The 24,241-nt window shown below is 40.0% G+C and overlaps 1 protein-coding gene across 4 annotated transcripts in view; it reads left to right on the top strand.

Annotated features, from left to right (window-relative positions):
• The window catches only part of LOC108900100 (glutamate receptor 2), a 104,873-nt gene that overhangs the window by 53,646 nt on the left and 26,986 nt on the right, over positions 1-24,241 (top strand). For all 4 annotated transcript variants that reach the window (XM_018700948.2, XM_018700947.2, XM_018700946.2 and 1 more), the window contains exons 13-16: positions 3,143-3,358; positions 6,725-6,879; positions 10,225-10,423; positions 13,525-13,772. In XM_018700948.2, coding sequence (XP_018556464.1) covers positions 3,143-3,358; positions 6,725-6,879; positions 10,225-10,423; positions 13,525-13,772 — 818 coding nt within the window. The remainder of the gene's footprint in view (positions 1-3,142; positions 3,359-6,724; positions 6,880-10,224; positions 10,424-13,524; positions 13,773-24,241) is intronic.

The raw sequence follows: 24,241 nt of genomic DNA, 5'->3' as shown, positions 1-24,241 counted from the left end.
ACTGAGTAGGGGCAGGGCAGACAGGTAGCCAAGGACCCGAGGACCCTATGAATGAGATCCAGAGTTTCTCTGTGGAGATGGGAGAACCTTATAGAGGTCCAACCATCAGTGCAGTACTCCAGTGATTTGGCCTTTATGGTAGAGTGGCAAGACAGAAGCCATTCCTCACTAAAAGGCACATGACAGCCCACTGAGAGTGTGCTAAAAAGCAGTTGAATAACTCTACGACCATGAGAAGCAAAATTCTATGGCCTGATGAATCAAAGATTGAACTATTTGGCCACAGTTTTCAATGGCGTGTGTGAAGGAAGCCAGGCACAGAGCATCACCTCAAACACAGTCAAAGACAGTGGTGGCAGCATTATGCTGTGAGGATGTTAATCTGTGACAGGGACTAGGAGACTAGTCAGGATAGAAGGAGAGATGGATGCAGAAAAATACAGAGCAGTCCTGAGTGAAAACCTTTTCCCGACTGTTCTGGCTCATGCTGGCTGGGGCGAAGGCACAATATATATTTCAATAAGACAATGACCCAAAGAATATCACCAAGAAAACACAGGAGTGGCTCCGGGAAAGCTCTGTGAAAGTCCTGGTGTGGCCCAGCCAGAGTCCGGAGAGCACCTCTGGAGAGACCTGAAAATGGCTCTGCACCGACGCTTCACATCCAACCTGGTTGAGCTTGTATGATTCTGTCAACAAGAATGGGAGAAACTTCCAAAAGAAAGGTGTGCCAAACTTGAAGGATCATTCCCAAGAAGACTTGAGACTGTCATTGCTGCCAAAGGTTCTACAACCAAGTGCTAAGTGAGGTCTGAATACTTATGTAAACGGGATATTTCATTCTTTCATTTTCAATAAATTTACAAAACACTCCAAAAACCTGTTTTTGCTATGTCATTGTGGAGTATTGTGTGTAGATTAAAAATGTGGAAAACTTGAAAGGGTCTGAAAACTTTCCATATGCACTGTAAATAGGTAGATAGGCAAGATTGGAAAGTGTAATAGGTGGTAAGATGGATTGGGTGGTTAGTTAGTAGTAGTACTTATTATGCCAGTTAAATTGTGTGAATGTGATGCTTGAATATGCCAAGATGCTTAGCAGGGTTAGGTAGTTGGTAATGTGGATTTGTTAATTAGAGTTAGATGAGGTGGAGAATGACTAATTTGTGAGTAGAGCAGTAGGGTAGTTAGTAGTAGGGGGTTAAGGCAGCAGCTTGGCAACTGGGAGACTAGTGGGAATCCCAGTTAGGCCTCCTCTTAAGTCAAAATAGGTGGTAAATCAGCGAAGTAGATGCAGTACATTGGGACAAGTAAACTGGGTGTAGATCAGTCATTCTGTTCATCTATGCTGAGCTATTACAGAGACTGTAGCTTGAGGAGGTAATCCTGCTCAGGCGCATTGTTTATGTTTTACAGCTGCTGTGTGTACTAATGTTGTGTTGCTAGCAATTCAATCAACTTCCGATTGGGTACAATACTGGATACAGGTCTCACGTTTGGATACACTCATGATACATTTAAGGATATATGAGAAAAGAATGAAAACAAACTAAGATCTTAGAGTTCTTTATTTACCGTATTTTTCGGGCTATAAGGCACACTTAAAATCATTTCTCAAAAATCAACAGTGCGCCTTATAATCCGGTGCGCCTTATGTATTAATTCTGGTTGTGTTCACTGACCTCGAACCGATTTTATGTGGTACACGGCGCTCAAAAATCTGTCAAAATGTTTTAGTACGACTTTGGTAAGCTACAGAGCCACACTGCTTGATGGATTAGCGGAGCATTACGGCTACCGTAGTCAGGAGCCTCGCGGAGTAATACATACCGGTACTGTGCTTCAACATACCGGTAATATTATGGTGTGTGTATAAGGACCCCAAAATGCCACCTGTTAAGAGACATGCTTACGAAGCGGATTTCAAACTCAAGGCTGTTAGTCACGCATTAGAACATGGGAATAGAGCAGCTGCGAGAGAATTAATGAATCAATGGTATGGAAGTGAAGGAAGCAAGAAGATGACCTGCGTTTTGTTTCGCTTATTGCGCCTTACAATCCGGTGCGCTTTATAGCCCAAAAAATACGGTAATCCATTTTAGTGTAATGTGCAAAAATAAAATCGCATAGCTCAAATCTCTTGTTGCCACAAAACCCACTTTCTAACAGTGTTTTCCTTAGAGTAAACTAAATTCCAGATAAAAAGTAAAAATAAAATCTAGTCACACACAGATGTCGACTAGTGCGCAGCTTTGTCAAACTAGAGTGCCTAAGATGTCTACTAGTACACCTTAGTCATCAACTAGTGCGACACAAAGTCCAACATGTTAAACAAATTGTGCACCAGTTGCGTACTAGTGCAGACAAGTGTTAATTAGTTAAAGATAATACCCACGTGTTAAAGACATATCCTACATGTTCGGTCTTACTAGTGAGACAAAATGGACTCCATCAGTTGACTAGTAAGGAAAAATCAGTGTCTGAATATGGCTTGAATATGGCTCAGCCAAACATAATCAGAGACTGGAACAATCTGTTTTATATGTGTCTGTATGTGATTTTAGTCAACATGTTTTTATAATAGCACATTATTTTATTTGGCATTACAGCTTAAACAGTTAACTGTCATGCAATAAATAAAATAAAAGTAAACCTTAAAAATGTGGTCTTGTGTTCTTAGGGAATATGACAGAAAGGGAGTCCATGCAAGACATTTGCTTTAAACAGATATCATTTTTTTAAACTAAAGTTAATACCAGACAAGCAGTAGGCTGTGTAGGTCAGCAACATCAGCAGTGAAAGAAGTGCATGGATGAGTGGCAGGTTCACTGTGGAAGTGCTGAATGTGTAAAAGCAAAAGAAGAGGTTGTAGGGTGGATGTCATGTAGTAGGGGAAGGACAAGAGTGAGCACATGGACCAGATTTTATATCCTGAAAGCTCTGTCTGCCAAGTATCTGCTAAACTGGATAAGGACACCCTTCTAGACAATGGAGAGGGAACATATTGATTAAAAAATAGTAAGGTCCATGGTGAGGTTTGTCTTGCAGTGTATTTTTTTTTTTTTCTTTCCAACAGCTTACCGAAGTCCATGAATAGAACATATGGTCACACACTCTGTCTCTGTCTTTCTCTCTCCAACAGAAAGCAGATATAGCAGTTGCTCCCCTGACAATCACTCTTGTTCGAGAGGAGGTGATAGATTTCTCCAAACCCTTCATGTCTTTGGGAATCTCCATCATGATCAAAAAGCCACAGAAATCCAAACCAGGAGTCTTCTCTTTTCTGGACCCACTGGCCTATGAAATCTGGATGTGCATTGTCTTTGCCTACATAGGAGTTAGTGTTGTACTCTTTCTGGTAAGTGAGTCTGTTGGAATGTATACTGTAGATGTGTTTTGTTCCCACCAAAACTCTCAGGTACTAACCTGTCACCATGGCTGTCAGAGGTTTCTAATGTGGCGTGTTATACAAATGCATGATTATTCTGCCTGAAATGTGCTGGTGTAATTGAAACCTAAAAATAAAATTATATCTCAGTAATGCACATAACATGTTCTCATATGAAATTCATGAAATGATGTGAAAATGTTGATGAACTATGTAGATAGCCAGCAAAAATTTGGGTCTGCATTATGTCCATTGAGTGATGAGAGTCAGCACCTTCATTTCTGGTTCTCTGCCGAAAAATGATGGGTTGTTCCCTCTTGAGTTGGAGGTGTGTTGCTGCCCAAAGTGAAGGAGTTTAGTACCTCAGGGTCTTGTTCATGAGTGAGTGTAGAGCTGGAGATTAACAGATGGAATGGAGTGGCGTCAGCAGTAATGCAGATGTTGTACTTAACCATTGTGGCGAAGAGGGAGCTTAGCCAGAAGGCAAAGCTCTTGATGTGGGAAAAATACAGTTAAACACACTGAACCAAAATGCACGTACAGTGCAATAAAATGTTCAGGTTTAACAGCTGCAATTTTCTCTAGTAGAGGTAGGCCAATATGGGTTTTCCTATGCCTGATGCGGATGCTTATATTTAGAAATCAGGGGTAATAATAATAATAATAATAATAATAATAATAATAATAATAATTAAAGTTGCAAACAGTGTTGAACGAGCCCTTGCACCCCACGCCTGTCGGGGGACCCTCGGTGGCAGGGTCCCCACAGCTTGAACGACGTGGCTCTGCAACTGCGTGTCCACCAGACACAGAACGAACAAGTCAGAAGTCCCTTACTGTCCCCGATCAGTTGCACATTTCCATCATGGATGAAGGCAGCCACCTGCACATATAGACCCTAAGAGGGGCTTAAGCCTTTGTCATTTGTCCTCAGACTGGACAATTACCTGCTTTCGCTTTCTGACCAAAAGTGAAATGGGATGTCATTTCCTGTTTCCAGTAGATGGCATTATGACAGTGGCTGAATATTGGCATGTAGATGTGTTCAGGTCCGTGACACTTATCAGATATTTTAAATTTGAGGCAGATTGGACAGTACATGTGGGAGTTACAACAACTTCCTGTTTAATGGCGAAGCATCGAAATTTGCCATGGCGACACAGCAAGGGCATCCCATGAAGACTCACAGTCACCATTGTGATCTTAATGCTTGTCTGACCACATTTGAGGTGAATCAGATCAACCTAGTTAGATAAAACACGTAATTTCCTGTTGTCAATAGGTGGTGCTATGACTATACCTGAATGTAGATGTGTTCAGGACAGGTCTGTTGTCAAACCTGTGAAATTTGGGGCAGATCAGACAATGTATGCATGAGTTACATCAACTTCCTGGTTAACGGCGAAAACATTGAAATTCACCACAGCGCCACAGACACACCCTTCAACGGAACATCAAGATTTTCACAATAAGGCACCATAAGGCCTAAGGCTTTCCTGACCAAGTCTGAAGTGGATCACATCAACCTGCTAGTAACAGGACGTCAAAGTCTAAAACATGTCATTTCCTGTGGCCAGTAGGTGGCGCTATAAGTTTTCTGAATATTGACATGTGGGTATGTTCATGCTGGAACCCTTATCAACACTGTGAAATTTGGTGCTGACAGCAATTTAAACGCAACTACCTGTTTCATGGCGAGTCATGGAAATTTGAGGTGCCACCACGGCCATACCCTTTGACATCAACAAAATCTTTTATTAACTTTTAATCACAAAGGCCTTAAAGTATCCTGACCAATTTTGAGGTTGATATGATCAAAACTGTAGGAGGAATTCGATCAAATACAACATCCCCAAATGCCAAAAAATTGCCAAAAATGAGCAACATTTTCAAATTAAAATTAAAATGGCTGACCTGTAGTTTTGAGGCCATGATGTCATAAGACTTTTTGGCGCATCTCGGCATGTTACATCATGCCTTCGAATTTCGTTTACCTCAAAGAAACTAAGCCCCAATGGCAAGGGGGTTTTGAGTATGTCCAGGGGGGCGCTATGGAACCATTTTACAGTGCCAAGTGAATGAGACCCATATCAGATGTCAATTTTTCCCAGGTCTGATGTGTATGCAAAATTTTGTGAATTTTTGAGCATGTTAGGCCCTCAAAAATGCGATTTTAGTGTCACAGGAATAATAATTCTTCCTACGATTACAATTACTAAAAAGTTACAAGCTACTGCTCCTGCCTACAATTGAGTGCAACTACAAGGTAAAAGATGTAAAGATTTTAAAGCGTAACATCAAATATCAAGTAAGAATACAAAGTATCAATGAGATGTAAAATGTAAACCATTACTAGAGAAACTGAACGGGGAAGCAGAAGAACGTTATTTACAGAAAATAAAGGTAATTGAAGGAGTTGATCCCCATGAACACAACAATGGTCACTTTATTTTGTGGAGCTATTGATGCTCACATTCCCCGATTTTTTTCATTCATCTTTTTATATGCAGTCTATGTATTGTAAATGTGAATGACTAAAATTAGCCTAATGCTACGGCACACTCATTGTTCTTTAGTGTCTTCATCCCTGTTACCTATCATCATCTGTCTTATGTTTTGATTCTTCGTGAACAAGAACTTGACGGCAACAACCCAGAATGCAATGCGATTCCTGGTCTCTAAAAAAGAAAGCAAGGAAATAAGAAAAGCTATATGCACTTTCTTTTTAGATATTTCAACAAATTGCTCATGTTTCTGCCCTCACATGCAAACAATTTACTGCACTTTGAGTCAACATCAACTACAGAAAAGTGTGATCACACTTTTTAAAATTTAGTTTTTACCACTGTCATTACTAAGAAGCAGCTCTGTGTGTCGGAACATGGCACCACTGCAGCGTGTGTAAAGTGTAAAGTTAATCTGGCCGACACAGCCTCAGAGAGAGGAATTCTCTGGTACTACAAACCGTAAGCTACAGCTGGTTAGCTTGCTGTCACAACATCAATATATATACCAATAAATATACAAGGCTTTGAAAGATAAGAATTTAAGCCTTGCCATTTTTCTCCCATAAAGTAACTATGTTGCTTGATGAATGAATCGGCCGACCTCTATGCTCTAGAAATAATGCGTAACTGTCAGCATGCCTGTAGTGATATGACAAATAGTCACTCAAATTTCTCATGCTGCTAGTGTGTTTGTCTATATAAAATCCTGCTTGTATGAATTCTCCTGTATGACAATCAATAGTTTTCTGCTAAAGCGGAGTGTGTTTTTTCATGTAAGTACTGTGCAACAGAAAAAATCAAAGCAATAAATGCTAATATTATCTTGTAGGTATCCAGATTCAGCCCCTATGAGTGGACATTAGAGGAGCCAGAGGATGGAGCATTGCCGCTAACAACCGAATCCACCAATGAGTTTGGGATTTTTAACTCCCTTTGGTTCTCTTTGGGTGCTTTTATGCGGCAGGGTTGTGACATCTCACCAAGGTATGACACATTCTGTTAGTATGAATGAATGACTTTCTGATCTTTCCAGTTAAACATGATTTTGCTTTACAACACTGTCAGATGCTGTTTCCAAGGTTGTAGATATGGATTGAATAGTGTCAGACTATAGTATATTGAGAAGTTTTTGTTGAAACTCAGTATTCATGAGGGTGACACAATATCAGGTCACTGCTCAAGTTTTGATATTCTCCATGTCAAAGTATTTTGTCAATATGTTGTTTCCAGGAAGCATAATATTTGCTACAAATGTAATTAGCAAATACAAATTACAGTGGCAAGAAAAAGTATGTAAACCCTTTTGAATTACCTGGTTTTCTGCAATAACTAGTCATCGATCTGATCTTCATGATTCAACTTCATCAAATTACAAATACAAACACAATATACCTAATCTAATTACAGACACAGTTACAATATACTTTGTCTCCATTAAACATTCACAGTACTGGTGGAAAATGTAAAATGAACACTTGATTTAATGACTCAAAACGACCTCTGGCAGCAATAACCTCAAACAAGCTCTTCCAGTAGCTGCAGATCAGATCTGCACATCATTCAGTATGAATTTTGAACCATTCCAAATATGTAATGGCCAAATAATAACTACAAAAACACTGTAGTAACTTATTTTCTCAATTACCCCCCAGCCAGTAACTTGGCTATCCAGGCCACCCCTACTCATATACTGCACGCATATGCTCACACACGTGCAAGTGCACACACACACATACATATGGGCTAAGTAATCACCAAAGCTCATTATTCTATATAGACTGGCATTCACATAAAACTATAATCCACCAGTCCAGTGCTTTTCTCTTCCCTACCCTCATCAAATTGTGCCCCTCAATACAACAGTCACAACAGGACTTCTATATTAATGACATGGTATTATGTTAAGCTAAACAACATGATTGTATTATTTTGTCAGTAAATCATTTAGATGCCAGCTTACCATAGTAAATATAATATGCCAACAACAATATTCAATGCAACAGTAAAAACAAGAAGTGGTCAACAGCAACATCACCTTATGTGATTTAAGTAACATTAGAAAAAGTCAACTTAGACAGATAAGAGACTGTCCAACCTTAAGAGGCGTTCCCAAACTTCTTCAGGCAGCAACCCACCTATGAAGGTATGTTTGGCCCAGCAGGACCCACCAAATTTTTCATGCAGTAAAATAAGCAATGCATTCTCATTACCTTGTAAAAACAAATGTGAAATACTTATTACTCTATGTATATTGGTTAGTGATCATCACTGTAGCATTCCTTTTTTCAGTCTTCTCCCTCATCAGCATTTAACCTGGAAACAATTCATTTATGTTCACAATGGGCAAATAAAATGTTTTATTGGACAAGAAAAATTCTGTACAGTATATGTGTACAGACTAGTATAGCCTCGCAGCCTAGGTATTAAAATAGCCACCTGTCAGCACATAATATTAACCAATATTTTGTGTAGGTTATACTAGGAAATCCCATATAGGATCTACTGTATATCCAAGGTTGGAATATACAGTAGCTTTTATGTTTGGGCTAATGGAAGATATAACAGTACTGCAACAAACCACAGCAAAATTTACAAGTGGAATGAAGTTTTGACAGTAAGTAGTTCCGGGGTCATTATTACAGCTCAGGGCCATGAATCTCAATTAGTGATCATCATGTTATGTTAAGCTAAAAGTTTGCAGCTTGAAGAACCAATGAACTCACTTGCTGTCGCTGCTGACTTTTTTCGAGGAGTCCATCTAAAGGCAACCGCGTTCCTCTGCCTCACTGCCTCTCTGTTGCTCTGCCTGTGTGCTGTGCTCGTCTTGATTATTCTAAAAAGAAAAAATAAATTATTCCAAGAAAAAAAGAAATTACTGACATTTTGACCAATCGCCATTATCAGTGACGACTGTCAAACGCATATTGTTTTGTCTGTGGGCGGGTGCCAGTGCCAGGCAGGCCAATCAGCCGAGGGCCCAGGCCACTGGGAATTGTGGGTCAGTCCAGACCTGGAGACGAGGACCCAAATGCAGACAAGGGGATTTATTGAAAACAAAAAAATATGAATATTAAAATAACAGGAAGTAAAAGTCACTAGAACACAGGAGAATTAATGAATTCTAAACAAAACCAAGAACCAGAGTCACTCAGGAAGGAGGAGTCATTACACAAAGGTAATTAAATCTTATGATTATAGGTAATTAAATTTCTGGCTACAGGAGATTTGATGATTCCTAATGGAATATTTATGTCTACAAATTCATATTTTTAGATTACCAACACAAAGTAAATCACATAGGCATTTAAGTAAATAGTGTTTACATGTGGTTATGCGTTTAACAAAAATATAACTGCCAGTTGAAGGATGAGTGAACTTATTATCTTTGAGAGAGTTATACTGTACACAATTATTACTCTTAAAATTACTACTGGGCATGCTGTCCAAAAATGTGTGGGTGTTATTGGTATATCAGATTTGACCAGGTAATTTCCTATACTAAGATGTCTGCTTGTAATGTGTCTCAATCTAGGAGGTGGGTCGAAGGCTTTACCAGTTTTACAGTCAGATGCCAAGATATGCCAGTGTTTATTAACCCCATCTTAGGTAGACATAGAAATAGTGCTGTGTGTAGACAGAGTAGTTATATGTGATGCAAGCACCTTATTAGGTTTAACAACAGAAAGTTCATCACAATCAGTTTGTTTATTGAATGTTTTATTTATCAAGGGTTTGTCATAACAATGTGCCTCAAGCATCCCTACAGTTTTTTAGCCCATGTCATGCCATAGAGATCACCGGTGCTTCGTTGTAACACTATTGCAAATGGTAGACACACGAAAAGATATGTCAACCAGCTCCAATGATTCCTTTAAATTGTTTTTATTCTTTTGACCTTTTATCTGTACCTGTCATTCTAGAGCTGCTAAATAGTATTTGATTGTTTAGCTGCTAAGTCTTAGCGGCTACACAAGTTAGCTTTTGTTGATGTTGTTAGCATTTATGCAGGGATGTATGCATACTTTTTCCAACCCTTACTGTGAATGTTTGGATGATACATTCAATGTGGAAAATGATTTTTGTGTTATTAGTGAAGCAAATAGTGTTTATTCATTATTGGAACTTAAATGAACACTTATTGGCTTAACTCAACAGTAAGTTCTGTGGTTCACTCCATTTTTCCTAATAAAGATTGTAAAACAATGTAAAGTTGTTGATTTGACAAGATCAATTAAAGAAATGAGAGATTGTATGAAGTCAGTAAGGATTTTGGCGACATCGATTAATGACAACATCATTTTGACTGTTTGTGTGTGTTTGTGCATGCAGGTCTCTGTCAGGTCGTATAGTTGGGGGTGTGTGGTGGTTTTTCACGCTGATCATCATTTCATCATATACTGCCAACCTGGCTGCCTTTCTGACTGTGGAGAGGATGGTTTCTCCCATCGAGAGTGCTGAAGACCTGGCTAAACAGACAGAGATAGCATATGGAACCCTGGACTCTGGATCCACTAAGGAGTTCTTTAGGGTAAGGACAGCTGAGCTGCATACATGTATAACCTCACATCATACTCTGGATTGTTTTAATTAGAAGCTTCTATCAATCTTCTATCTATAGAAGATATCTACAAAATTTGGTGCATCTTGGCCTCTAGGTGGTGCTTTTACACAAAGTTGGAAAATACCTGAAAACCTAGCAAGCAAACCATTGCTACCTTGGTGGAAACTCCTCCAATCTCTGTGCTGCTCTAAACCTGAGCCTTGCATCATTCCTGTGGACCAGCGGGTCAGACCTGCCTTGCCTTGCCGAGCGTGAATTGCATTAGGGGCTTGAATGCCTCTAATATCTGGTCTAGTTAAAATACTTTAAATAATAAAAAAAAAAAAACAACCATTCACACCACACCCCAAACCGGGGCTCAAAATTTTGAGCTCAACCCACAGAGTCCAGGGTATATATTTGTGGCACAGCAAATGCTACAAATACCTTAAAACTGGGGAGACAGAATTTAAACAAAATTTGTGTGCATGCTCTGGGGTAAGCACTATATTACATCATACTGCTTGAAACATCCTGCACAGCTCCTGAACATACACACCAAGTTTTGGTCAATGAAGAGCAGGCAAATGGTGTAACTTTGAATGCATAGTTATTGAGGCTTTCTGATGGTGAAAAAATAGAATGCTTGTGTGGCGATACGAGAGGGACTGTGAATAAGAAATAACCAGACAACGCCACCCTGGGAATTTCACCCAGAGACTTATAAATTGGTGATGGTAGAGCCCATAAGGTGCCCAGGTCCGTCATACAAACAGGTAGGAGACGTGGTTCCAGGTAAAAACAAATACTTTATTACAAAATAAACACTAAAAAGGCCACACACACACTGTAACAAAGTGGGGGGGACTAATCAGGGCTGAGGCTTACCGGTGGAGGGAGCGGGTCACAGAGGGGGTGAGAAATCCCATAATAAACAAAGAAAAACAAAGATCACCCCAGTCTCACGTGGCAAGCACACACATGTGAAGTAGTGAAGGAGAACCAGGAACCCAGGAGACGCACGGCACACAGGAAGGGGAAACCACCACATCGGACCCCAGGACCACCACCTTCAGCCCTCAGCCTGAAAAAAAAGAAAAGAAACAAAAGATAAATAAATTATACCCAAAGGAAATCAAATAAAGCAAAACTTACCAAAAAGACAAATCAACATATAAATACAAAGGTGGTCAGACCACAAATTACAAATTCGAGAACTCAACGAAATCTGCTGCCCCAAAATAATCTAAACTCACGTAAGAAAGGAAGATGAATTCAAAAGTACTAATTAACAAATACAAATTAATATCAAAATACCAATAACCTAACCAAATTACCTAAATAATTCAAATATACCAAAGATTAATCAAAGAAAATGAAATAACACAAATGCAACAAAAATAAAAATCATCCCAATCCCAGAAAATAACCCCAATAACAATTAAACGATCTAATAAAACAAAAGACAAAGAAAATGGGAAAACCCCCACACATTCATCCGCTCGTTAAAATAGGCCTATGCCACGTGCAGGGCCGACCAGGCCGACTCTGGTGCTGGCTATCCGCCGCGAGCAGAGCCGTCAGGCGCCACGGTCGGCAGCAGTCGGTACACGGCCAACGGCCGAGCAAGCGGGTTGGAGGAGCAGCAAGGCAAACCAGCAAAATAATACGCCAAGGCAAAGCAGCAGTTCCTCTCTCTTTAACAGCCGCCCAGCTCAGTCTGGAGCAGCGGTGGCATGCTCCGCACACGAGCGGCAGCAGCGAGGCACCCCAAATAGATGGCAGAAAGCAGCCTGCCAAGCACTACACCGGCAACGAGGCCGCAGCCCGATCAGCTGTAATCAAACAAAAATGAGCGGTGATCAACAATGAATTCCATCATTCTCTACGGCATGACCGAGGCAGCCACTGCTACCTTACCTGCCAGGGGAGACCGGAGCGAGACAACCCGGAAGGAGCAGACTCGAGACCAACGAGCAAGAGAGGGGCCATGAAGGGCGCCTCATCCCTTTATAAGGTGGCCTGGAATGCTGGAGGTTCACCTCCTTTAGGGGAAGATGATGCTTTTCCTGCTACATTCGGTCTCACAGAAGTAAACTTTGCATGGCTTTGTCAAGCCTGAAATCCACTCATTCCTTGCTGCAGCTTTAGTTTTGAGCTGCTTCCTTAAGTTGGGAAAAAATGGATTAGAACTGGCCAGTTGCTGCCTGCTGCTCTGTGTATTATTTGCTGTATGCCACTTTGGTTCAAATTCCTGTGAACTGGTATGAGCTAGAAACATGGCCCAATAATTGGAACTGAAAAATAATTCCAACATAATGAGATTTTTGAAAGGTCACGGACCACAATTCAGAGATTTGACACGCAAGTCCAGCTCAATATGCTTTACCAGAAAGACCAGAAAATGTAAATGCCCACCATGATTAATTTTTTGCTAATTACTATGATGTGAAAAAATTAATATTAAAACTGGGGTGAGTGTCTGGTGGCCAGGCTTTCACTCATGAGGCCTGGCCGGACTCAGTCTGAACAAGTTACATGGACCCGCCACCATGTGGACCCACCACCTGTGGGGATAGGCATTGGAGTTGCCTGGATCCCTGCCTTTGCCTGCTGCCCGGCAGGCGTCAGCAGTAATGTGGTCACTGTAATGGACCATTGTGGTGAAGAGGGAGCTGGGCCGGAAGGCAATTGATCAATTGATCTACCTTCCAAACCTCACCTATGGTCACGAGATCTGGGTAGTGAACTAAAGAACAAGATCGCAGATACAGGCAGCTCAAATGAGTTTCCTCCATAGAGTGTCAGCCTGAGAGAGGACATCTGGAGGGAGCTCGGAGTAGAGCTGCTGCTCCTTCGCGTTGAAAAGGAGCCAGTTGAGGTGGTTTGGGCATCTGGTTAGGATGCTTCCTGGGCGGCTTCCTTTGGAGGTTTTCTGGGCATGCCCAACTGGGAGGAGACCCCAGGGTAGACCCAGAACTCGCTGGAGACAATATATATCTCATTTGGCCTGGGAACGCCTTGGAATCCTCCAGGAGAAGCTGGAAAATATTGCTATGTTAACTAATCTTTGACTTTCTCTTTTTTAGCGCTCTAAAATCGCCTTATTTGACAAGATGTGGCAGTACATGAAATCAGCAGAACCTTCCGTCTTTGTCAAGAAAACATCGGAGGGTGTTTTGCGTGTCAGGAAATCCAAAGGGAAGTATGCCTACCTGCTGGAATCCACCATGAACGAGTACATTGAGCAGAGGAAACCCTGTGACACCATGAAAGTGGGAGGAAACCTGGACTCCAAGGGCTACGGCATTGCCACGCCCAAAGGATCCCCATTAAGGTGGGTGGATCAGTATAACAATGCTAGCCAAACTGCACTGCCATGTACCATTCACACTACTAACTGCTGCGTAGCATACTGTCCCTCTCCCCATTCACACAGCTCATTTCTCCACACTCAAAACTTTAAAAAGCAATTCATGCAAATGCTTTGTGCTTTGACTTATAGTGGTGAGTGGATTCATAATTTCCCTCCCTCAGTTCTCTACAGTAATGAAAACACTGGCTGACTGCCTGCTATAGTAGTGAGGTGGTAATTAGCTAGTGTGTGAGCTGTGGCAGTGGTCATGTGCAACCTTGGTCAGGCAAATATCCAACAATGGGGAGCGATGTAGTCTGTTCCCAAGCCTTAGTGCCAGTTGGGTGTTGCAGTATGCGAGTGTGATGAATGGGGCATGGCGGCTTACTCGTTGTTATAATAATCCACCTACCCTGATGACATCATACCAGTGGTTTGTATTTTTACCATGGCTACCACCTCTGACCAATGGCTAGCGGTGGTTGCCGTGATGACTGGGGGAGGGCTGTTTAGATTTCAGGTCTTAAAGAAATACTTCATCACAGTAATTCTAAATATGTGTTGCAATGGGTTAGTATTATGTAGTCTCTTTTTACCTTAGGGTAATTTCTACAGGGAAGATACAGTGATCAAAGTGAATTATTGTCAGCCATTCCCTGCTTAATACATTTCCATTTAAACTGATTTCATATTGTTTCACACAAGGACAATTTGGTTGCAGGTTTTTTGACCAATTATGATGAATTGGCTCTTCAAGACCTGTATCAAGAGGTTGTTGTTTATGATCTAAACACTTGTGTATGAATGTGTGTGTGTGTGTGTGTGTGTGTGTGTGTGTCTACATACATGTCATTTTACATGTGTTTGTTTTACATTAGAAATGTACTGTGTCTTCTGACATCTTTTATTTCTATCTTGTCAGTACATATTTTACACAGATAAGTGTATCCAAATCCCTGAGAGCTTCCGGTTTTATTCCAGTTCGGCTGGAATAAATAAACCCAGAGACTCTGGTTACTGCTGTCTCTCGGTATTCAAAGTAGCAAGCTTCTAAGTGGTTTATGTAAAATTCCTTGAAATATTGTTCAGTAACACTTTATAGATCCCATATTTTTCAAGAATTTTCAAGGACACTACTCTGCAGTTTCTTAGGAAGGTTGCTTGGACTTTGGTATTAATTAAAGAGAAAATGAAGGCAGTCGTCAACTAATACACCTCTATGTGTAACAAATCCCAGAGAACCCAGACATACCTAAAGGTACACTGTGGAGTGTTTGATCACAAGTATCACTATGAAGCAATGTTTTTATGACTGGGTCCCTATTTTGTTTGTCTGTGCACACTGGTGACACAATATACAACCCTGCCACACTACTTAAAACAACACAGGACTTAAAATATTAAATGAGTTGACAAACAGTCATTGAGGAAAGGAGTCACGTTCAGTTTGTGTGTTACAATGACCATGCTATTAATGCGCCATAGCAGCCAATAGCTTAAATGCTTAAGGGAAGCTTAAATGGCAATATTAACAGCAATACAATACAGCTAGTGTTTCTCTGTTTTTGATCCACCTGTTGTGAGAGGGTGTTTGACATCCCAGTTGATACCTTAAACCTGATTGAAACCCACTATTAGATCTGTGAAACCTTCATTGTCTTCTCTCCATTCACAGAATAGGCCAGTTCTACATTATACAAGTTATTGCCTGACTTACATAAAGGTAAACAATATTGATCCTCATGGGGCTCAGTACTACAGAGAAGAGACGCATACACAGACAGTTTCAGATACCATTGTTCTTAATATACTTTTTTTCTAGTCTGCTTGGAGGAACGCAGTCAGTGTCCTTATAGTGTAGTGGTCCGTGCAGACACAGCTAATTGTAGGGTACACAGTTGTCCCCACATAGTCTCACTTAAATCCCTTGATAACACAATTCACATCACAGACCAATGGACCCTTGCGTACTGGTGGATGCAGAAAGTACACTTGAGCCATTCTCACATTTGAACTCCGGAATATGTCTGGACGTATTTCTCTGGACATTGCCAGAAATACTCATTACATTCTGTTTAGGTGCAGGTTATAGTGTGCAGGAGGCCAGTGCCATTTAACAGTGCTTCAGGAGAGAAGATAGAAATGTCATCAATCACTCACTCACTCTGAATTATCCAGACAGTTGCATACTGACACACACTGACTCAATCAGACATTATACAGAGATTATACTGACTTTATACTTTTTACTCTGACTTATTCACACACTGCTGGTAGCTTTGCTTTCTGTCCTCCAGTGCAGACACTACAGCTACTCGCATGGCTCTCAATCTGTTAACACAGCTGTCGATGATGTTATCTAGCCTGTGATCATTTTTATTCCTTTCCACAGGTGGCATGAGTCACTGCTGCCTTAGTTCTTTTCCAGTCTGTGTCCATATTTTCTTTCATTTTCTATATGTCTTCCAGGAATGGAAAACTGAAGAACTAGTTATACCAAGAGATTTGTTCTTTAGTGGCACATACAAGTGATTTGGAAGAATTTGTGGCATTCACAAATTTTCTCTTTTAGATACAGATAAAATTTATTAGTGACCAAGACCTGTAGTGCCAGTCATGACGGATAGCAACCACAAGAGGGAAATGCTTAAGTGTAATTCCATCAGATCATACAATCTGAATTAATTTAAAGTTTTACTATGATACTGATATGAACTAGAATAAAATATACAGTACCAGTCAAAAGTTTGGACACACCTTCTCATTCAAAGGTTTTTCTTTATTTTTTATTAATTTCTACATTGTAGATTAATATTGAAGACATCAAAACTATAAAGGGAAACATATGGAATTATGTAGTCAATAAAAAGTGTTAAATAAACCAGAGTATATTTTATATTTTAGATTCTTCAAAGTAGCCACGCTTTGATGACAGCTCAGCACACTCTTGGCATTCTCTCAATCTGCTTCATGATTGGATTGGAACTCCAACAGTCTTGAAGGAGTTCCCAGAGATGCTGAGCACTTGTTGGATGCTTTGCCTTCACTCTGTGGTCCAATTCATCCCAAACCATCTCAGCTGGGTTTAGGTCGGGTGATTGTGGAGGCCAGGTCATCTGATGCAGCACTCCATCACTCTCCTTCTTGGTCAGATAGCCCTTGCATAGACTGGAGGTGTGTTTGGGGTCATTGACCTGTTGAAAAACAAATGATGGTCCTATTAAACACAAACCAGATGGGATGGCGTGTTGCTGCAGAATGCTGTGGTAGCCATGCTGGTTAAGTGTGCCTTAAATTTGGAATAAATCACCAGCAGTGTCACCAGCAAAGCACCCTCACACCATCACACCTCCTCCATGCTTCACGATGGGAACCACACATGTAGAAACCATCTGCTCACCTTTTCTGTGTCTCATAAGGACATGGCAAGTGGAACCAAAAATCTCAGATTTGGACTCATCAGACTCAAGTACAGATTTCTACTGGTTTAATGTCAATGTCTTGTGTTTCTTGGCCCAAGCAATTCTATTCTTCTTCTTCAGCAACTGACTATGAAGGCCTGATTCACACAGTCACCTCTGAACAGTTGATGTTGAGATGTGTCTGCTACTTGAACCCCGTGAAGCATTTATGTGAGCTCTAATCTAATGTGCGATTAATTTGCAGTTTCATAATTTCCAGTTTCAGAGGCTCGTAACTCTAATGAACTTATCCTCTGCAGCAGAGGTAACTCTTGGTCTTCCTTTCCCAGGGCAGTCATCATGAGAGATAGTTTTATCATAGTGTTTGATGGTTTTTGCAACTGCAAGTGAGGACACATTCAAAGTACTCAAAATTTTACAGATTGACTGACCTTCATGTCTTAAAGTAATGATGGCCTGTCATTTCTCTTTAATTTGTTGAGAGGTTCTTGCCATAATATGGCTTAGAGGAGTAGTCAAATAGGATTGTTCACTGTATAGAACTGTGTACCAACCCTGCCTCTGCACAACACAACTGATGGTCTCAAACACATTAAGAAGGCAAGAAATTCAAGAAAGTTAACTCTTGACACACCTGTTAACTGAAAACCATTCCATTAATTACCTCATAAATCTGATTGAGAGAATGCCACAAGTGTGCAAAGCTGTCATCAAAGCAAAAGGTGGCTACTTTGAAGAATCTAAAATATAAAACTTATATTGTCTGTTTTGTTTAACGCTTTTTTGTCTATTATATAATCCCACGTGTTCCGTCATAGTTTTGATGTCTTCAGGATTAATTTACAATGTAGAAAGTAATTAAAACTAAGGGAAACCATTGAATGAGAAGGTGCCTCCAAACTTTTGACTGGTACTGTATAACTAACCTTTATGCAGGTTGCTCTCCAGTATCATCCTTTGTTGCAACTGGCTGGAGGTGTAATATTCTCTTGAATTGTCTCTGTGACTGTCAAGTCCTCTTGACTGTCTCTCATATTAGGCATGGAATGTTTTGCTTTAATGAGATGTCTTTAACAGCACTGCTCTGCTCTGGTGGTGCAATGTTGGCAGCTGTATTTTTTATACTCTCTAATTGTTTCTGGTCCTTTAATACCACATCTGTTTTTTGTCTTCTCATTTCACAGTGGAACTTGAAGCTCTGCTGTGTGAAAGTCTTTTTTGCATTATTATGTGCATTGTTATCATGAGCTGGCGCCAAATGAATGGGAGCCATGTGACATGTAGGCATGTTGCAAAAACAAACATCACTTCCCAATTTTAAGATGTAGTCTTCCTAATATTTATTGTGGATTAACCTCTGAATCCATAATGAATGTTTACAGTGTAGCATATGAATTACTAGTCTGCTGTGGTAGGTGTCTGCATCTCACCATGCAGATAGCCCACTAGAGATAACCTTCAGATGTCTTTGGATGATGCTGAAGTTAGCTTTCAGTTCAGAAGTTAAGGGCAACTTGAATTATAAAAAATTAATTGTAATTTTTTCTGAACAAAACCTGCCTATTAATGGAGCAGAACAAGTAGACTCATATCTTGAGGGTGTCAATTAGTTGATCAAACTGCACCTACTCAAAAAGATATTTTCAACAAATGTTGAAGCTCGTTTTGTTTTGGATCCAGAGGCAGACACAGAGGCGGGCTGTGAAAAGGTAGAAGGTTTTAATGGAATTTGTGGGAGGGAATGAAGGGATGATGAGGGACGACAAAGGCAGGGGGCAGGCAGGCACGCAAGTGAAGTGGGAATGGCGGAGACTGGCTGGAGGTTGCTGGGTGAATGGTGGACTAGAAGATGAACAGGCAGAGGTAATGACCATGGAGGTGGCAGGGCAGCAGAATTGGCACAGGAGATCTCACTGAGGCACAGAAGAGGCACAAGACTAGTAAATGCACAAGAGATTCATCAGAAATATAACTCAGAACTAGATCAACAGACTGAGGAGCCAGGAGTCTGAATACCACTTCTAGCTGCATATGGGAGTAGGAGACAGGAGTGGAGGAAGCAGTTCAGCTAATTAGGACTCCTTTGGTTCCTGACGAGCCTAGTTTTTTGGCAGCATGGGCATGAAATCAGGAAATGGCCAGTCTGGCCACAGTAGGTAAGGTGTGGTCGTTCCAACTGCATTGTTTATTCAAGGGGCCCAGAAGGTAAGAACTGAGTTGTTTGGGCCTGGCTATCAGTGCTTATTCTGGAGCTTAATCTGGACTGGAGACAAGAAACAAAGACTAACCTCTCTCTATGGCATTAATCCTAACTGATTTTACTGGTTTCAAAAAAGAAAATGCCATTTGTAGTTGCAAGTGTGACTGGCATAGAACATCCATTCTTCCTTCAGACCAAAAACACTCCATTGATGTAGAAGAGAAGGTATAAATGATTGAACAATCCAGTTTTGTAACTTTTTGTAATTTTGCTTTTGCTTTTTTCACTCTGAAAAGAAGACAGAGAGACTTTGTCATGGAGCCATGTAAATTCAATTTATTTATATAGCGCCAAATCACAACAGAAGTTATCTCAAGGCACTTTCCATATAGAGCAGGTTTAGATTATTTTAATCTAATAATTATAGATAGATATCCAACAGTTGCCACCATGGGCAAGCTCTTGGCGACCGTGGCTAGGGCATACTTCCTTTTATAGACAGAAACCAGAAAATTTGCGTCAACTGGTTGGGTTGAGAAAGGGGGGGTAGGGTGGGGGTTAGAAAACAGGAACAGGAGGACATAGCATAGTTCAGATTCCATTTAAATAAAACAGCAGGTGTTGAGTGGGGTTGTAGGAGCAGCAGGAGGCTTGTCATCACAGATCAGACTCTACACCTCCAGAGGCAGAAATACCAGCAGAGAGTGACAGAAGACGAGAGAGAGAGACAAAAGACCACAAAAGAAAGAGAGAGAAGCTTAGTGCATCATGGAAAATCCCCCTGCAGTCTAGGCCTATAGCAGCATAACTAAGGGATGGTTCAAGCAAGCCTGACCCAACCCTAACTATAAGCTGTCTCTCCGGCCCGAAAGTGGGAAAAGGTTTCACAGTAGAGGAGCCTGATAGCTGAAGGCCAGGGCAATGCCATCTAACATAACTACGTCATTAGAAAATGTATTTCTGAGGCGTTTGAGGTCAAGTACAATAACACAGCCAAAAGAGAGAGGTGTTTAATGTGGCCTCTCCTGGAACGCACCACTGCTTAGGATCGTTGACTACCACTAATAATGAAGGAAAGCCAAGCTCTGACTGTAGCAGTAGCCATTTGCTTTGACCACAGTGTTAGTGGGTGCAGCCTTTGCTGTGGCTAAAGCCACAGTGTGGCTCTGGCAACTGTTGTGTCTATGGCTGTGACTGGCTGGCTATTCTAACAGCATGTAATATAGTAACATTGCTAGGGCTGGGTATCTTTCAAAAATTTTCGATACCAATACCTTGACTTTGATACCGGTTCCTGAAAGATACTATTTTCTATGCTAATTTTATCAAATCAATTCTAACAAAGAAAATTACATTACATATTAAGGTGCAAATCTTGAGTTATATTTTTCAGCTTTGGTATTTTTCCACTTAAAGCAGTTTTCTAACATAAAAAACATACAACAAATAATTTTCAGTTCAAAAGAACTGTGAATGCAAAAGAACAAGTCACAAGTCAGTGTCTGATGCTCACTGCTGCATACTAAGGAACTTTAAATCTTTCTGCAGTTGAACACGGAGCAACTTTCTGCTCGTAAAATGATTTTGTGAACGTGCAAATACTGAAATTGGTTGTGTTGCCAGCCTTAGCAACGATGTCTTTTTGCAAATATTGCATCGCGCACTACTGGCATCAGTCTTGCTAAAATGGAGACACACTTTTGACCTTGGTTGCATTTTTTAACCGCTTTGACACACACACTGTAGTTCACAACACAGATACACATGAACCCTGTCTGTGGGCGTAACCATGTAAGTATTTATCCTGCTTGCCTCTACCACATGTAACGTTACAGCCAATCACCGGCAGCATTATCAGATCTTGATCATGTGATTAACTCCTTGGTATCAAAATAGTAGTATCAAAGCATTTTGGTCTGTGCCATAAAAGAACCAAAGTTTGGTACCCAGTCTTAAACATTGCCCAAGACAGTGTTTTCAACCCAGTCACTCTTATCTGGATTTGCATACAGATATATCAGCTATGACAGATGTTTTAGCAGTAGACCTAAGTTACCTAATTACAGACACGGTCTCAAGCAAAACAGCCAGTGGCTAATTACCCTCCACTAGTTATCATACCACTTTCTGCAGTGATAGTCTTGTGACAGAATTACCTTCAGTGTCCATCATATACTTAACTCTCAGCACTTATCAAATCACAACATTACTAAATTACTGTTGATACCAATTCATGAGCAAAATATATTCTATATTCCTATTCTCAAGGTACAGTGACAAATGGACTAGCTAAAATTAAATGGCTAATAACTCTAGTAACTGTCTCAGAACTTTGTCTTTGTTTTCAGTATAAAAAGTAACAATTAATAGTAAACTTGCTAGAAAATTACAGACCTGTAATGTTAATGGTTAATTCAGCATTCTGAAAAAAAAATTTTTGTTAGTCAGGTTTTTCATGCATATCATTCTGATAGAAATTGGATCATTTGACAAAGTTGTATAATCATTTAGAGAGCAAATTTCATCACATAGAGACAGTACATGAGATGACTCTGTCTCCCTCCATGCAGATTAGTTTTGGTTTTATTGATGGATTACATTTGTGCCTCCACCACACTATAGGAGGGGGTGGAATTTAGTTGCTCACAGCACTGAAAAAGACACTTGAAGAATTCAATAGCAACGTTTCTTTCCAGAAACAGTGTGCAGTATTTGCTAAAAGCTACAGCGTTCAGCTGATTTAGGGAATTTCTGAGCCATTTTTAAAAATGAAACTATATAATTGGGAACCATTTTTAAACATTCAAATCTTCAGTAGGATCCTATGAGCTTCCTGAGAAACTGAGAAACACAGACAGGGTGGGCAACTCAAAAAGTATTAAGTTTAAATATTGTTGGATTTGGCTATTTTATGGATTTGTTGACAATTACAAAAATATAGCCATATTCTTTTTAATTAACTGTGTGAATTGTGTGTTTTAAATTGCTTCCTTTCGAAATTCTTAAGAAACAGAAAAAAATACACTGTAGATATAAAATAGTGCATAAACCCATAAGATGTTTTCACTATTGAAAACAAAACTTTCTGTTGAAACCATATTCAGTGCAATTTGTAAACAGAAGGTCAGGATGTCATTTTTGGATTTGTACTCCAGGACATTTGATTAATTTGACTTTGGAGTTAAAGTTACACCCAAATCTCCTTTATTTTTAACATTTTATCTCCTTTCACCCCCTTTGTACTAACATTTTACTGGACAGATAAACATATATTTAAATTTCATGCAGTCAATAGCAGCCTCAATTCTGTGACCCATAAACATGAGCACAAGTCTGGTGTCTTCAAAGCCAGGTGTCTGATATGGGCAGTTAAAAATAGTCCATTAAGAAAGGAAAGAATATGCGAATATGCCCTCTTTGCTTTTGCTTGTGCATGTCTAGGATAATTGTCCTGCTGCACTGCCCCAACAGTTGAAGGCTGTATATTAGAAGAGCTACACCATCCACCCAATATAGATGTGAACACACTCAAAAAAAAAAAAAAAACACCATTATAGCTGTCATGTCAATTATGTGTGTGTGTGGTGTGTGTGTGTGTGTGTGTTGAGCTGCATGCTAGTCATTGTGTTTCTCACTTTTATATTTTTCAGCACACTGCGGATGGCTGTATGGTTCTGTCTACCCTGCCTTCTCTCTCCTCTGCATCTCTGTATTGGTGTCTCTGTCAGAGTTCTGAAAGTTAACTATCTTTTGCAGTTAAAGCTACATTAAGCGATTATTAACATAAAAAGCCAGTAGTATTGCATAGTAATGGCCCAGCTCCACTCCTCAGGATGATCTTTAAAGTCACAGTGACATGGAAGTTATAGTATCTTTATCTCAGGAAATGTGGTGGATATCTGAAAGAAACAGAATATGTGGACAGGGTTTAGTTAATAGATTTAGTTACAGGAGGGTAATTAAATCCTTTAGATGTGATTGGATCTCTCAAAATTAAGCTAGGCTACACAGCTGAAGGATTTATGGTCAAATGTGGCTTTATGTGATGACTCTTATATTTGTTTTGTTTGGTTTTGTTTTTCTTTAGGAGCAAGGAGCATCCATTCAGTTCATATGTCAGTAAAGAATAATTGTTTTCTCTTGGGACTTGAGAATCAAAGCATGTTGACCAGGGGATGGAATGTAGTTGAAAGAGCTACAGAGCTGGGTGTTGACTCTTCACCGACCATATCGCTTAATCGAGCTTTAAGTCCAACCTTTAAGCTACTGTATAACAGCTGTTGTTGTACTATACCATGGTAGAACCAGAGACATATTTTTCAATTTCTACAACTTTCAGTAAGGGAAATTATTCATTTGAAAATTAATATTCGTTAATACTGGTTGACAGAATACCTGCAAATACCACTTTTCCATGTCTCTGCTCCTAGCATGATCTTACTGTTGTCATTTTATGTAGTTTTTTTCTATGTTGCCATTATTACAAGTTGATTATTAATATTATAATATAAAAGGTGGGTTCAGTTCAGAGGAAAAAAAAATTCAAATTCTCAGTGCACATGCTTTTCATATTCAAATTCTGAAAAAAATCTCAGTCAGTGACAAATGAGTTGCTGATATCATACTGTATTTGCAACCAATCAAATCTGTGGTGAACTGAGCCCAGGCCCTGTTATTTTTACACCACATAATATTTTCAATGTCTTAAAAACATTAGCCTTCAATAATCACTACATAAAACTCAAGGTTCGCTATTAACAAGCTTGCTTGATTTATGCATGAAAATCACACCATTAGTACTATTTTGCTGCCTTTTTGTCCTGCCATTA

The sequence above is a fragment of the Lates calcarifer genome, linkage group LG5 (assembly GCF_001640805.2).
Source record: "Lates calcarifer isolate ASB-BC8 linkage group LG5, TLL_Latcal_v3, whole genome shotgun sequence".
Classification (NCBI taxonomy): Eukaryota; Metazoa; Chordata; class Actinopteri; family Centropomidae; genus Lates; species Lates calcarifer.
Note: the sequence above shows the minus strand (reverse complement) of the source record. Positions and strands in the feature narration are given on the sequence as shown.